This window comes from Anopheles moucheti, chromosome 3 (genome assembly GCF_943734755.1).
Source record: "Anopheles moucheti chromosome 3, idAnoMoucSN_F20_07, whole genome shotgun sequence".
Classification (NCBI taxonomy): domain Eukaryota; kingdom Metazoa; phylum Arthropoda; class Insecta; order Diptera; family Culicidae; genus Anopheles; species Anopheles moucheti.
The window spans coordinates 48,308,561-48,322,610 of record NC_069141.1 but is presented as its reverse complement, the minus strand read 5'-3'; the positions used below and the strand labels follow the sequence as shown (position 1 = coordinate 48,322,610).

At 47.6% G+C, this 14,050-nt stretch overlaps 1 protein-coding gene across 1 annotated transcript; it reads left to right on the top strand.

The window, feature by feature from the left end:
• The first annotated feature begins 6,279 nt into the window (after positions 1-6,279).
• On the top strand, positions 6,280-8,919 carry LOC128304722 (DNA ligase 1). Its single transcript, XM_053041935.1, has one exon. It carries the CDS (start codon positions 6,280-6,282, stop codon positions 8,917-8,919), a length of 2,640 nt encoding a protein of 879 aa, XP_052897895.1.
• Positions 8,920-14,050: the final 5,131 nt, after the last annotated feature.

Sequence of the window (14,050 nt, the reverse complement as noted above, 5' to 3'; positions counted from 1 at the left end):
GGTGTGTCTTCTGTGCCAATGCAATCGATCCAGCAATATGCGGGGCCCTTTTAAACTCATTGTACATCGTAGTGATCCTGCGTGATACTCAACTGATCCTCTCACCGATAGTCATCTCAAGGCATATGGAGGGAAAATCGCAAAAGATGAATCCGTTGGTAGTAACACGTGGGGAATTCCTTTCAACATAAAGCGTAGGATTCCACATGCGGGAAGTTGGAATGAGCTCAGGCTCGATGTCACACGACACCCAAATGAACAAAAGAGAAGCATGCAAAAGCTAAACCGAACAACAAATGTTTAATCTTCTAACGCTGCCACATCCATTCACCTTGACCGCTGTGTGGATTCACATCCGAATAGATCCCGAAATTGACGCTTTTGCCACTACTGACCCCCATTCGCAATTGCAAAAAATCACCCTTCTCTTGGTTAAAATGTCCGAGATCAAGACCGAGTGAAGACCCTCCACATAACGCGTGGAGTGTTACTGATGAAGACACTCATCTTTCGGAAATAATCAAACACACAAGGCAGGGAAGAAAAAATCCCCCCATATACGGCTCCATGTTGCAATGGGTCATGCTATTGGCCTTTCTTTCGCTCCGCTCTAGTACTCTCTCTCTCTCTCTCTCTCTCTGTTGCTCTATCTATGCTCCACGCAACGAACGGAGCTGGGGCGGTTTCAGCTCGCGCTGGGTGATCGTGCGCACGCTTGGGGTTTTTTTTGCTGTTATTTTATTTGGCCACCACTGACCATGAGGATCAATGACACCGGGTTTGAGAGCTTCTACGTTGACGCGTTGGGCGAATGTTTACATTTTTTGAACGATGTTTTATTTCTATTTTTTCTTCCTGTCCTATCAGCAAGATCATTTGCATAACCGTAGAAGAGGAAATTATTTGAACACGGCACGATACGCATGTTCTACAAAATAGGTTGCTAAACTTATAAACGTATCACTATCCTGTGTAGATGTTGATAGATCATGCATGCGTTTGTGTTTTACTGATAAAATAATACATTTTTTGTGCGTTAGATTGTTCAATGATCAATTTTTCAAACATGTAATAAATGTTATATCGAATGACATGTAATAAATAGCATATGTTCACGTATAAACACATGGCTGGGGGTCCTATTAACACATAATTTGTCCTCTACATGGCCAACTTCAACTTTATAACTCCTTTCTTTTTATAACACCACGAGTTGATGATAAGAAATCACGACAGCTGTATTAATGTATCCTATTAATGTCAGCTCCTTTTCTTCCCGTCCTAGTCTTCCTTTACCATCACATCTTCGTCACTGTCGGTGAAGGTCGCGAAGGAAGTTAACCTTGAAATTACAACCAACCAACAATTATGCTACCACAATGTACACCCTTCAATGCTTTCGTCGGTGAATGTGCGACTGTGCTGAGGTGGATAGTACAATACATTTTTCCACAAGTACGGAAAGTTGTAGCATTCGCAAATGTGAATCTGACCCTGAATCCAACCCTTGAAAGCGACCATTGGACCCAGTGGGCAGGGAATGTTGAGATGAACCAAGCAACAAAGCATAAACGTTGCGGAAGACTTTCAATCGACAACGACGGCGACGGCCGCTGTGAAGCCTAACCAAACAGGCTAGAACAGAAACTGAGTTTTCGCTTCCGTCCCTGCTGCATCGGTCTTGGCCGGTTACACTATGCCGACAGAACCAGTCCGAATGATGACTACCAACTCTTATGCTTCTATGTAACGACGTTGCGTCGACACGGGAATGGTGCACCGGTTGCCATAAAAGGGAATTGGTGCGGAAATAGCATTGCATCATGCTTCGATTCTGAAGGCGAAACTGATTACCACCCAGCCAACCACGCTCTATGTATTCCCAACTACTTCCCCGTCGCATACATGAGACTACCGCACATTACTTACAGTACCGCATTTACTTACAGCGTCTTTAATTTCTCTTATGTTCGCCTTGTTGTGATCGTTTCTTTATGCTCCCTCAAGACGGAAAAGGGTGTAGGGGTGAAGTAATGGAACTATGCACTCTCGGTTAACTTCGCCCTAGCTCCATTCGTATCAGCTTGGGGATGAACAAAACAAAAGATCATATCGCTATTGGGTGGCATGGAACTGGAACCGTATGTACATAATCTCTTCCACGCCTAGCTGATCACCTTGACGGAGCTCTCCCGGCGTACTCTTGAACTCTCGGGCACGGGCAACGAGTACCTTCGGTAGCATTCAAAGTCGATCAAACCCCTTGCATCCCGCACTTCTAAAACACGTAACTAACCAAACCATGTGGGATGGATGTTAGCTTCGAAAACAACTAAATTATCCACACCTTACCGAAGGCGGATGAAAAGCGGCGTTCTACAGGGCGATCCAAAAAAATCCAAAGCTTCCCACTAAATGTTCAAACACGTGGACCCAAATTGGGCAAACGCTATAAAGGGCAGCATAAAGGCACACCCGAAAGCAAAACAGAGCAATTCACGATGATGTGTTAATATACATGCCATAAATACAAATACGATTCTCCTCGCTAAGTAGCTTCCAAAAGGGATTTCAATTTCAAGGGTAACAATTTGCAAAATTGTTTAAGTTGAAATAATAATATCAAAAAAATATATCACATCATCATTACAATATATTTTTGTTTTCATTAATTCATTAACATATCGCCTTTTAACAACGTCGCTAATAGCTTTCCTCATAAGTCCTTAGTTGTACAATGGCTTTCATCACATAACACCTATGCGACAGTACATCCGTTTGTTAGCTCCTGTATGCACATATAGCACACACATCACCCTGCTACTGCCACCGACCACAGGTTGACCTAACAGTGAGCCTTCTGCTCCACTTATTGGATTAAGCCTTCACCATTACCGTTTTGCAGGCTATCGCATGGGTTCGTTAACGGGAATGGAAGCGTCTGGATGTAACTATTTCGGTTGCGTGAACAAAATCGGTCATTGTGTAGTAACAACTGCGCGGTAAATACCTCCAGACCAAAATGTGATTATTTCATAAGAATTGCTTACGACAAACTATTTATTTTGTAAAATATCTTCCTACTACTTTGATGCTTTAGTTCCTCGTTGGTATAAATGGAAAGCTAAATAGTATGTGAGTAATTATATATGTATGAATGTCAATTCTGTTATAATTTAAAATATTTTAAAATTGCTATAAAACCACCAAAGTGTATGAACGTAATTTGAATATAAAAAAATATATTAGTTGAAGGTGAGCTGCACTTGCTCCCATTCGACGTTGCAATACTACGCAAGCTTCGATTTGCTAAGCCGGCGTCAGAACGGAAATCACCGCTTAATAACAGCTCTCGCAACCGACCACCAACCACCGGAGGTAAGCAACAATCGATAGCTCACACTTCTTCCGATCGCTTATTCGTACGGTGCGTAATGCGTTTATGTAGTTCGTTCGAGAAAATGATAAATAATACCAAATCACAAATCAATCCCTCCACCTACCCTCGGTACACTTAGAGCGTGGAGCGCCCAGCAGTAGAGTGCAAGTGGCAGGCAGGCAGGCGAGTAGGCGACATTTTTCGCCGAGGTTTAACCACCCTCACACCATCCCCTCAAAAACACACCGACCACATGGGTGAAATGCATTGAGGCGGCAAAAGAAACGCAGCATGATCAGCGCGAATTGATCGACACACACACACACACACACGCACTCCGGCGCATGGGCCCAGTCGGTGCATCGGTTCCTGTGGGGAGCCTCGGTCAGGTTGGCTTAGAGTTAGTGTAAGGGCTCCCCGGTTGAGAGAGAGGGAGAGTGTGCAACCCCCCCAATCTGGGGAGCCGAACTGAGCACGAGCATTCAAGTTCCGAGCGCCGGCATCGAGCGGAAGTGAGACACGAAGCGCGAAACCGAACCGAACAGCACGCATTCAGCTTGCCCAGCGGTTGCATGCATGCGCGTGCGGCGGAAGAGGGTAGGAGAGACGATATAAAACCGGCGTCAATTCGTAGCTTTATTTCAGTCTTTCAACAACACTTGTCGTAGCAACACCTTTCGAAGACGAGAACAGCAGAGGGAACCCACCCCGCACCGTTGGCCACCGTGCATCTCTATCTGGTTTCGACCTGACCCGACAGTGTCTGTTCGCTTAATGGGTGTGTGTGTGTGCACGTGGGAGACACAGTAGTGCTTTTGAGTATCGAAAACGTCAACCAGCTGGGTGCATCTGGGAGGAAGTTTAAAACGGCTCCAATCGAAGTGTGGCAGGCGTTAAACCGCAAACCAACCGATTTAATCTCCCACGATCCCCCTTCGAATGTGTTTCGGTATTCGGTGAAGCGTGTGCGTGCGCATAGTGCGTAAAGTTCATGCACCGCCCTCAGCGCATAACCTGAACGCCCCACGTGCAGCAGACGGGCCGCAGTGTGTGTGTGTGTGTGTGTGTTAGTAGCATCACGTTAACAGCCCAAATTTGATGGAGCAGCGAATCGGTGACATTCAGTGGAGTTTGTGTGCGATAGCAACAGCTGAGGCAACCGAGTGTCCAGTCACGAGTTCGCGAGTGTCACGGAGTTGTGCGCTAGTGTAACTGCAACCAGTAACGTACGAACTTCCGAAAAGGGCAAAACCCGGTGCTGATCGAGTGCCAGTGCGCGCGATCAAGTGTTGATTGTTGAAGCGAAGCAAACGTTCGGGCAAGCCGTAAGCCACCGTTGAATGAACATTACGACTAACGCTAGGAACTAGCGCTACGTAGATTACCAGGAAAAGCCTTCACATACGGTGTGGTACGGAGAAAGCTAGGTCCTTCATGTGCGCTGCGTACTGAAGGTGGCAGTAGCTGAGCATCCAGGGAAGTCATCAGTGTTCAGACAGGACCTCAGACGTCCAAACGAAAAGCAAACCACGCCAAACCTCCGTTTTCGATGATATCAGAACATTCGTAACCAGTAGTTTTACTCCCCTCCCGCAAGAAGTGATCTTTTTGGAACTGATATTGGTCTAAAATTGTTTGAAAACACACGAAAACGAGTGGATTACGTTTTTCTATCTCAATTTTACACGCTGGAAGTGTTCGATGCACCGCAAATTTCTCGCTACCGTGTAGAAAATCCGTAGTGAAAGAAGTGAACATTTTCCACTGCCTTCGAGTTTCGCGAAATCACGAATCGTAGCGCCATTTCCCCTCTACAGTGCGAAACATTACGCTAATCGCCCTTGCCGTCCTTACCGTCCTCCATGCGCTAAACCGTCTGCTCTAATCGTGGACTGGAATCGTTCACAACTTCAATACCCGAGACGAGTGCATGCACGCAGGGCATGCCAGCGTGTGCGGCAATTGTGAAAGTACTTGAATTCCGGTGGAAACCACCACCGTCAGTGAAAGAGCGCCTGCAGAAAGTCTAACGCCGTATTCACGAGACGGCCAACGACGGGGTGATCGTCGGGCATGAAATCTTGGTAGCACCGCCAGTGAAAGGGAACGTGCGATCGCTGTAGCCGGAGTAGCGGTGTAGTGAGTACGTGTGCGCGTACAGAAGACTGTGGAAATAGAAAATCGCATCATACACGTACGGTGCGAACCGGAAGGACACGGCAGAGCCATCAAAACATTTAGGTACGAAAACCGTCCACGTCTCAGGACAAACCTCGGGAATTTGTGTGCGGGTATCTGCGAGAGTGTTTGTGTGTGTGTTCTACGAGGACATTAGTGGGGTTAGCTAAGCTATTGCTTTGTTATAAACAGAAAATAAAACCCCCTAAAGCGAACTCACGTTAAGCAACGGTTTAGAAACGTTGAAAAAGGGTCCGCTGGATTCGGAACTCCCTTATCGAAACAATCAACAACCTACAGACTGATCGGTGATAGCTGTAAAGCAGGCTGTGTAACAAACAAACATTGTACAATCTATAACGCACAGCAGGTGTGCGCGTTTGTAAATTTACTGTAAATATCAAGTGAGTCACCCGTCGAACGGTACTGGCTCACTTCAACCTTCCTCCCCCAAAAGACTGGATTAGCAGAAATCGAAACAGGTGACGGCACCAAGTGCACCGATCGATACGATAGCCAAAACGAACTAGACCAACGCTAAGGGGAAACTAAAAACAATCCAGTGCCTTCATCCGAGAGTGTATCGCCGAAACTATTTGAAACCCTTACGAAAGCAACCTACGGTGACAAAACTCGCCTCTACAATACGTACAAGAGGAAGCCATATTAGCCATATTAGTGGAGAAGAAAGAAAGCAGTACCGGGCGCCGAAACTAACCAGTATGGCCGACACAAAGACGACGACGACGACGACGACAACGTCCAGTGATCCAACGAATCCAGTGCCGCCAAGTACTGCTACGGCGACGGAAATGGCAACGCAAACCGTCGCCAACAGTGAACAGACCACTCCGACGAAAACGGAGGAGACCACACCGGCAGTGAGAACGATGATCGAAACAGCTACGATGACTGACGCCACAGAGCAGAAGGAAAGTGAAAGTTCCGTATCGAAGTCTCAGTGTTTGGCGGAAACTGCTGCCCAAGAAGAAGAAGCCGCCCCAACCCCGATAGAAGCGAAACCGATCGAGTTGGAAGGTGTGGCTGCTAAGGAAGCGGTAGAAGCCGAAGAGGAACCGGACACATTGTCACCGCTCATGACGGACAATCATACGTTCTTACAGCATCAGGAGCTGATGCGTGAGGAACCGCTGGCTGACGAACATCTGCCGATAGATGAGCCGGGAAGCAGCAGTCCTCAGCAGCACTTCCATCGCCACCATCACCACCATGGCGCTGAGGAGGTGCACGACTACGGCATCTACGATGATGACGAGCAGGAAGACGATGATGAGGACGATGACGACGAAGACATTGATGATGAGGACGAGATGTTTATGCGCGATCAGGACGATCAGCATCGTAACATGAAGCATTCCGACACGAAGGAGTCAATCAGTTCGATCGACAGCGACGTTTCGTTGTCTTACGATCGGCGAAGTTCTAGTGACCTGCCGGAACGCCAGCAACAACTCCGACAGCACTCGGAAGATGCCGGTGCTGGATCGTCGGATGATGCGGCGAAAGATTCGGGATGTGAAATCATGAAAAAGTCGGGCGAGGACGCGAATGAAGCCGGCACCCAGGAGGACGCCGAGGATGGCGCCTTCGAGATCCCGGACGATGAGATGTGCGAGCGGATTATTGAGCAGGTGGAGTTCTACTTCTCCAACGATAACATCCTGAAGGATGCATTTTTGTTGAAACACGTGCGCCGCAACAAGGAAGGCTTTGTCAGCCTGAAGCTGGTGTCCAGCTTTAAGCGCGTCCGTCAGCTAACGAAGGACTGGCGTGTGGTTGGGTACGCGATCAAGCGCAAGAGTGTGAAGATTGAAGTGAACGACCTGGGCACAAAAATCCGTCGTCTGGATCCGTTGCCCGAGCACGATGAAACTACGCCGTCGCGCACCGTTGTCGCCACGGGACTGCCATACGACAAGTACACCGTTGAAAAGGTGTCGGAACTGTTTTCGAAGTGCGGTGAAATATCACTGATTCGCGTCCTCCGTCCGGGTGGTCCAATTCCAACGGATGTTCGTCAGTTTATCAATAAGCATCCAGAGCTGCAGCAGAATGAATGCGCTCTGGTAGAGTTCACCGAATCCGCATCGGCTCGACGGGCCCAGGCAATGACCGAGTTCGTTGTGCTGGAGCTGGTAGCACCGAAAAAGAAGACCGGCAAGAAGGCGACAAACGTCACGAAGTTTGTCGAGAGTTATAAGGTTGCCGCTGGACATGAGATTGAGAGAAGCCGTGGTGGTGAGGGTTTCGATCGCTTCCGAATGCGCCGTGGATCGGGCTTCTATCCGAAATCCGACATGATGGTTGGTACGATCTATCAGCAACAGCAACAGGTATTGCCACATCACCACCATCATCATCATCATCAGATGCTGCCGATGATGAGCCAGCCGATGCAGGCTCCAATGCAGCAGGATCCACATCAGCACCAACAGCAATCGCCCCCGATGCCGTACATGGTGCCACATTCGCCCCAGCCACGCAAGTACTCCTTCGGCAACGATGCCTACGAGTGCTATCAGCCACAGCCAACTCAGCAGCAGCAACGCCGTTCCAGTGCCTATTCCCTCGGCTCGGACGCTTCGCGAAAGTTCTCCAGCTGCTCGGAAGGTTACTCGAGTTGCGGTGAAATGTCGCGCCGCACTTCCGCTTGTTCATCCGTACCCGCGGACGGTATGTCACGGCGGACGTCCGCCTGCTCGGAAGTGCCATCGTCACGACGCTCATCGAACTGTTCCGACTTTTGCTCGTGCAATGCGCGTCGCATCTCGCAGTGTTCCACCGATCTGATGTATCGTCGCATGTCCCAATGCTCAACGGAGCACGGTACACCGGTGCACTCGGCCCCTCGCAAGTACTCGGTCGGGTCCAACTACGAGCGTAAGTACGCCAACTCACCAGAACTACTTCAGCAGCAGCAGCAAGGTCATCTGCTACAGCGCCGTATCTCGATGGACTCAACCGGTGGCTATGATCGCAAGTTCTCATCTGGATCGATCACGGGCTACCACACGGACGGAAGCCCAAACATCTCTCCGCGTAAGTACTCTTCCGGAGGATTCGATCCGCTGCGTAAGCTATCCAACGGTTCGGATCAGTACTACAACGGCCGCAAGATATCGACCGATTCCGGCTACGATCGACGCATCTCGATCGGCTCGGAGTGTTCTGGGCCACGATCGCGTACCGGCAGCATCCTGTGCAACCACGTCAACGCGGGCAACACGGCTCTCCCGACGTCCGCCAATGAAGCCGTCGTACGAACTCCAATCGGACCGGATGGCAGCAAGGGTTTCGGCACACGCACTCGTCGTATCGGACAGATTGTGCCACCGGCTTAAGGGTGTGATCTGCAAGCATTGCCTTCCTTCATGCAGTATTCTGATTCATCACTCCCAAATGTCGTCAAGTTTCACACATCGTTGGTTTATCGTTTTTGTTAGGTTTCTTCGGAGGAATACTATGTGATCATCACTCGTTAGGGTTAGGTTCAATCATTTCGACATTTCGACTATACAGTATCCCCCCCACTCTACATTCAGCAGGCGAGGTGCGTAGGGGTCCAGAACAAACCTCTGTGCGGGCTCTATTCGAATCACTTTCACTTGCGCCAGCTGTTGGCCTAGATTAGCGCACCAGGGTAGGATTGCATTCGCACATCAGATATTTCTCTCGTTCGCTCTCTCTCTCTCTCACTGCGCACGGTCTCGTTCGCAGCAAGTTCAGCGCCACGACGCGAAACATGCGAGGTGGTATTGCGCAAGCTCCTAGACCGAGCAGGGAAGAGAATCAAGCGAGCAAGAGAGCTAGCTGGGGCGAGTAAATGCGTACGTGGAGTTGTCAGACGACTCGTGAGCTGTATCGGCCGAGCGCGTCAGACAGAAACGTGCGCAGACAATCTGACGACCGCCGCAGTTTTACACTGTGTGTGTGTGTGCAGTCTTTTATTTTTGCAAAGTCCCGCATCCACAGGCCCGCTCACAGACGCACATGGCGAAGGTTTCGTCTCATGCTCTCCACATTTCAGGCAAGATCGGTGGCGCGGCAGCTTCACGATCAGCAAGCGTATCACAGTGTTGGTGCCGATCGTTTACACACAAATTGCTCACATTGCGAACGTTTCACGCCCGACAAGCCCTCGCCAAGCAAAGGGTAGCTTAGAGAAGAGAAAGATTTCATTGAACTTATTTTAAGGATCGCGTGCCTGTGACTTAAGCAAGAACTTAACCTCACTTGTACAAGGCATGCGTCATCAGCACCTTCACTTTTTGCTGCTTAGCCGACGCTCACTAATGATCTTCGGTCGCTACTTACAATTTTGCCTGACTTCTCCCACCTCATGATAAGGTTTCTATTCCCTCCGTTCCCGCCTGTCCCAGACCACAGAACGTATTTTGTTTACTTTGCGCACCAAACGACGATCACAAGATATTCGATCGTCTACATGACCTTGTCTCACGCCACTGTTGCCCAGATGGGTAGTTTGGAATGCTTGTCGAAAGGTTTTATTTATTCACTGTATTTTGTGTTCGCGTTAGTAAGTTATCTTTCGGTTTTTTTTTTTTGTTTTTGATTCTTCAGTTTTTTGGTTGTAAGATTTAGAACTTAAGTTTGTTTTAGTGCAGTATGATCGAGAAGCTTGTTTTACATGTCCCGATCTAAAGCGATCATGTGAGCGGATGTGAACGATAGTCCGTCGGATTAGCAATTACGGTAGGAATAGCATCACTTAGGGCTAGTCGTAGGCAGAAAGTAAAAATAACGTTTAGGTTTAGCAGCTGTGCTCCATTTCGCATGGAAGAATATAAGAGTACCGAGCAGACCAGTTGAACCGAACGAATCTCGTGAACGAATCGATCGCAAAACGAATGGGTTTGCGGCGATGCCGAACGTAATGGATAAATGGATCCTTTCTACCTGGTTGGATAGGTCAAGCTCTCTGCTCCAACGACTACTATACCACCTGATTGAATTCTCTCGCTCCAGGGGGTTGCCGTGTGGAGGCTCAGTTATTGAATGGTTTTTTAATCACCAACGAGAACTACAAGATCGAAGGAACCGGCAGTTTATTGGACCTTGACCTACTTGAGATTTCGGTGGCTCGAGCGGGTAAACCTTTGCTCGATAAGGGGCATGATTCATTTTCGTCATGTACAAAAATCGCTCACACTCTCAAGTCTTCATTTGCCACCGTTTGACAGTGGAGCTTTCACACGATTGCTGACAAGTGGTACTAATTGATACCACCAAATTGGATACTGCTGAGTGACAGAAGCAACCATACATGTATCCAAGTAAGCGTATAATTATCCCAACCCGTATCCCGGTAGGTGTCGATGGGAAATAATGGTATTAGCCAAAAGGAAAGCATGACTTGACATTAGCTGCGCCTCCGCGATCGGCCAGCAAAATGAAGAGCTCGACACTTCCCAAAATCCTAAATGGATAAGTTTTCTCCCCACAGGTTTGATAAATTGCCCATGCTGCCCAGTGCGGTAACGGGTAACGTGATACAAATGCTTTTTTTTCTGCCTTCTTCGATCTCCCCTCAGTTTGCTTCCCAATTTTGTGCAGCGCCGTCGCGGTAGACTTAATTTCCGGCCCATGAGCGCATTAGCTTCCTCCCTCATGGGATTTCTAGACGACCGGACAACTTCACGACAACGGTTCGTTAGGTTTTGATTTTCATTGCTCCGTATTCGATGGTGTGGAAAATGTGCCTCCACACGTATGTGTGCATAGGTACACACAGAAAAAGGGTGAAGAAAACAAAAACCGTCAGTTCACCAGAAATGCAGAAAGAAGCCTAGAGTGCCTAGACCCCGGCCATAGGAAGTGAAATTATCAACTCGCGCATGGTTTCAGCCGATGGGTTTTGTTAGACGTTGTAAAGCAACAACACTAAGCATTCGTGTTAGTAGCGGTGGTGAACAGGTATACAACAACAACAGCGTTACAATAAAAACACAAAGATTAACGACCGCATTTCACTACACCAACCGATCGACGCATTGGCACGGAAGGAAAACGGTTTTGGTGGAAGGAAGTCTCGATATTCCACTGTTTAGGGGCTTAAGCATTCGGAACAATGCATCTGTTTGATGTTCCGCAGGCATGGGTAGGTTTTTGGGTGGTGGATTAGGAGAGAATCTAAAGCGCCACCGGCCATTGTTGACGGCTACCGCATCTATATTTCACAAGCCTCACGTACGGCAGCTGGAAACGAAGGCACAAACCCTTATTTTTGATAGATTACCGCTGCGGTCCAACAGCGATCCAGGAATGGAAGAAAGGGTAGTTTGATGAAGTTCGTTACTATCAACCGTTTCTCATTAGCGGGTGGTAGCACCCGGGGAGCCTTCGAGTGGAAGGGCAAGTACCCCGATTCCATGCAGCGGGTATTGCCTAGCGTGGAAGTTAAGGAAAACTTGCCAATAATAATTACTACCAGCAGTGCGCCACACGCGGGTTTACTTTTCGTGTCTGGCTGCTAGTGTCGGTGTTGCATGTCCGATATGGGTTCGACTGAGTATATTGCACAAAATGGCTTATGGTGGTTGGATTTCCGTAGTAACACAGCAAGGATGTGTTGGCTTCCGGCTGGAAGTGAGCAGCTCCACGTTATCATCGTTCGTAGCGTCGCATCGTGCGTCAAGATCACGGTAAACTTCAAGTGACACGATATCTCGTCACGGTTCGATCGTTCGGTAGGGTCACGTTCGCGAATGGAAAGGAATCACACTAGATGTGCTGTTGCAGTGTAAAGGCATTAACGTTTAAAAGTGGCTGCTATGACAGTTAGTTTAGTATGGTCTCGTAATGAGTATAGTAATCATGATTTTCGTTCTGCTTAATTACGTTTGTTTCCACTCTAAAATCGCTTATCAATCATGCATAAATAGACGGATAGAAATAGACAATACACAAGACAATACAGGCGCTGGGAAGAATGCAACATAAACAACTCCCCCGGCATCAGCTTCATCGTCCGGTTGTAAATCCACATTGGCAGTGGGCATGGTCCGGGAGGAGCAACTATTCATAGTATTCGATCCGCTAGTGGATCGAAATTTCACTCGTAAAACGAAATAGACAGAGTAGGAAAACGGATTATCTTATAAGTACTTTATTAATTATATTAATTATGGAGACATTTCCCCCGTTCCCGTTCCCCTTTCCTATCCGCTCCCTTAACCATCCTCTGCTCCATGACGTGCTCCCTTCGGTACGTTCTGTTATCATAATTGTAATAATCATTGTTTTCTTTTGGTTAAATATCCCCGCATAATAACGTTAAGCAACAAACAAACAGGCAGCAAAAGAAACGAGGTGTATGAGCAATGCAATAACTGCGAATGCTGTATCCAGTTGACGGCCACGCATGGCAAGCGCCGATAGGAACAGACGCAGTTTTCTAGAGTGGTGCCGCGCTTGAGCTAGACATATTTATACGTACGTAGCAGCAAAGTAAGACGAGCAAACACGTGTATTATTTGTCTAATTTTAAGAACGGTTTTAAGTCGAAGATCGACAACGCGCGGCTGTTTGTGTGGCGTACGCTTACACGGCAAAAGGGTGTCTCGCATCTTAGCTCTTAGCAGATAAAACGGTGTACTGGAAAAGCAATGAAACAGACAGAAATACAGGAAAGAAAGTATTTTATACATGTAGCCGACGGTGTATTGCAATCAATCAGAAAAGTAAACCAGTCGTCGAAATGAAAGAAACTTTCCACAAACTTTGCCGCTCCACTTTGATGACAGGAGGGAGGTTATTTTCGATTCGACATAATATACGTCCGGAATGAAAAACATCGAGTAACTAATTCTGTTTTGAATAACTTCATACACTTCAGGACCTACAGACGGCTAAAAAGGTTACCTTGCCGTGGTGACGGTAGAACTCATGGTACCGTCGCTAGTGTCAAAATAGAAGGCCAGTAACAGCACACTACTTCTAAAAATATTTCTTTTTACATGTAGTACATGAGGAGGAAATAAACGAAAGTAACGCGAAAACCTTGACCTACTTCGGAAGCAGGAAGGCAACTGCTCACGGAAGGTCACATACTATACCCGTGTTCGTGCTGAATGCAATATAAAAAGTTGTACATGAATTATACCAAAAAGGAACTATTTTTTTTTTGCAATTGTTTAAATCACACGATTTGTAGGAAGCATCAGTTGACGCCAGTCCAGTTTTAACCAGTACGTTACGCAACGTTGGTCACCCATTCCATCCCAGAATTTGTGGGATTGTCACCCAATTGAGTCACCCAATTCAGCAAGGTTTTGTCGCCACTAATCCGGTGCTAATTTAATAAATTTTCTAAATCCCATTTAAAGACAACGATTAACAACGAGTGACCGTCACTGGTAGGGAAATGTACCCTCAACAACCTTTAAAACACTCGTAAATCACAAAGCTCAGTTCACTAGCAGGGGGAGGATATAGCCGTACTGCTCCATAGCC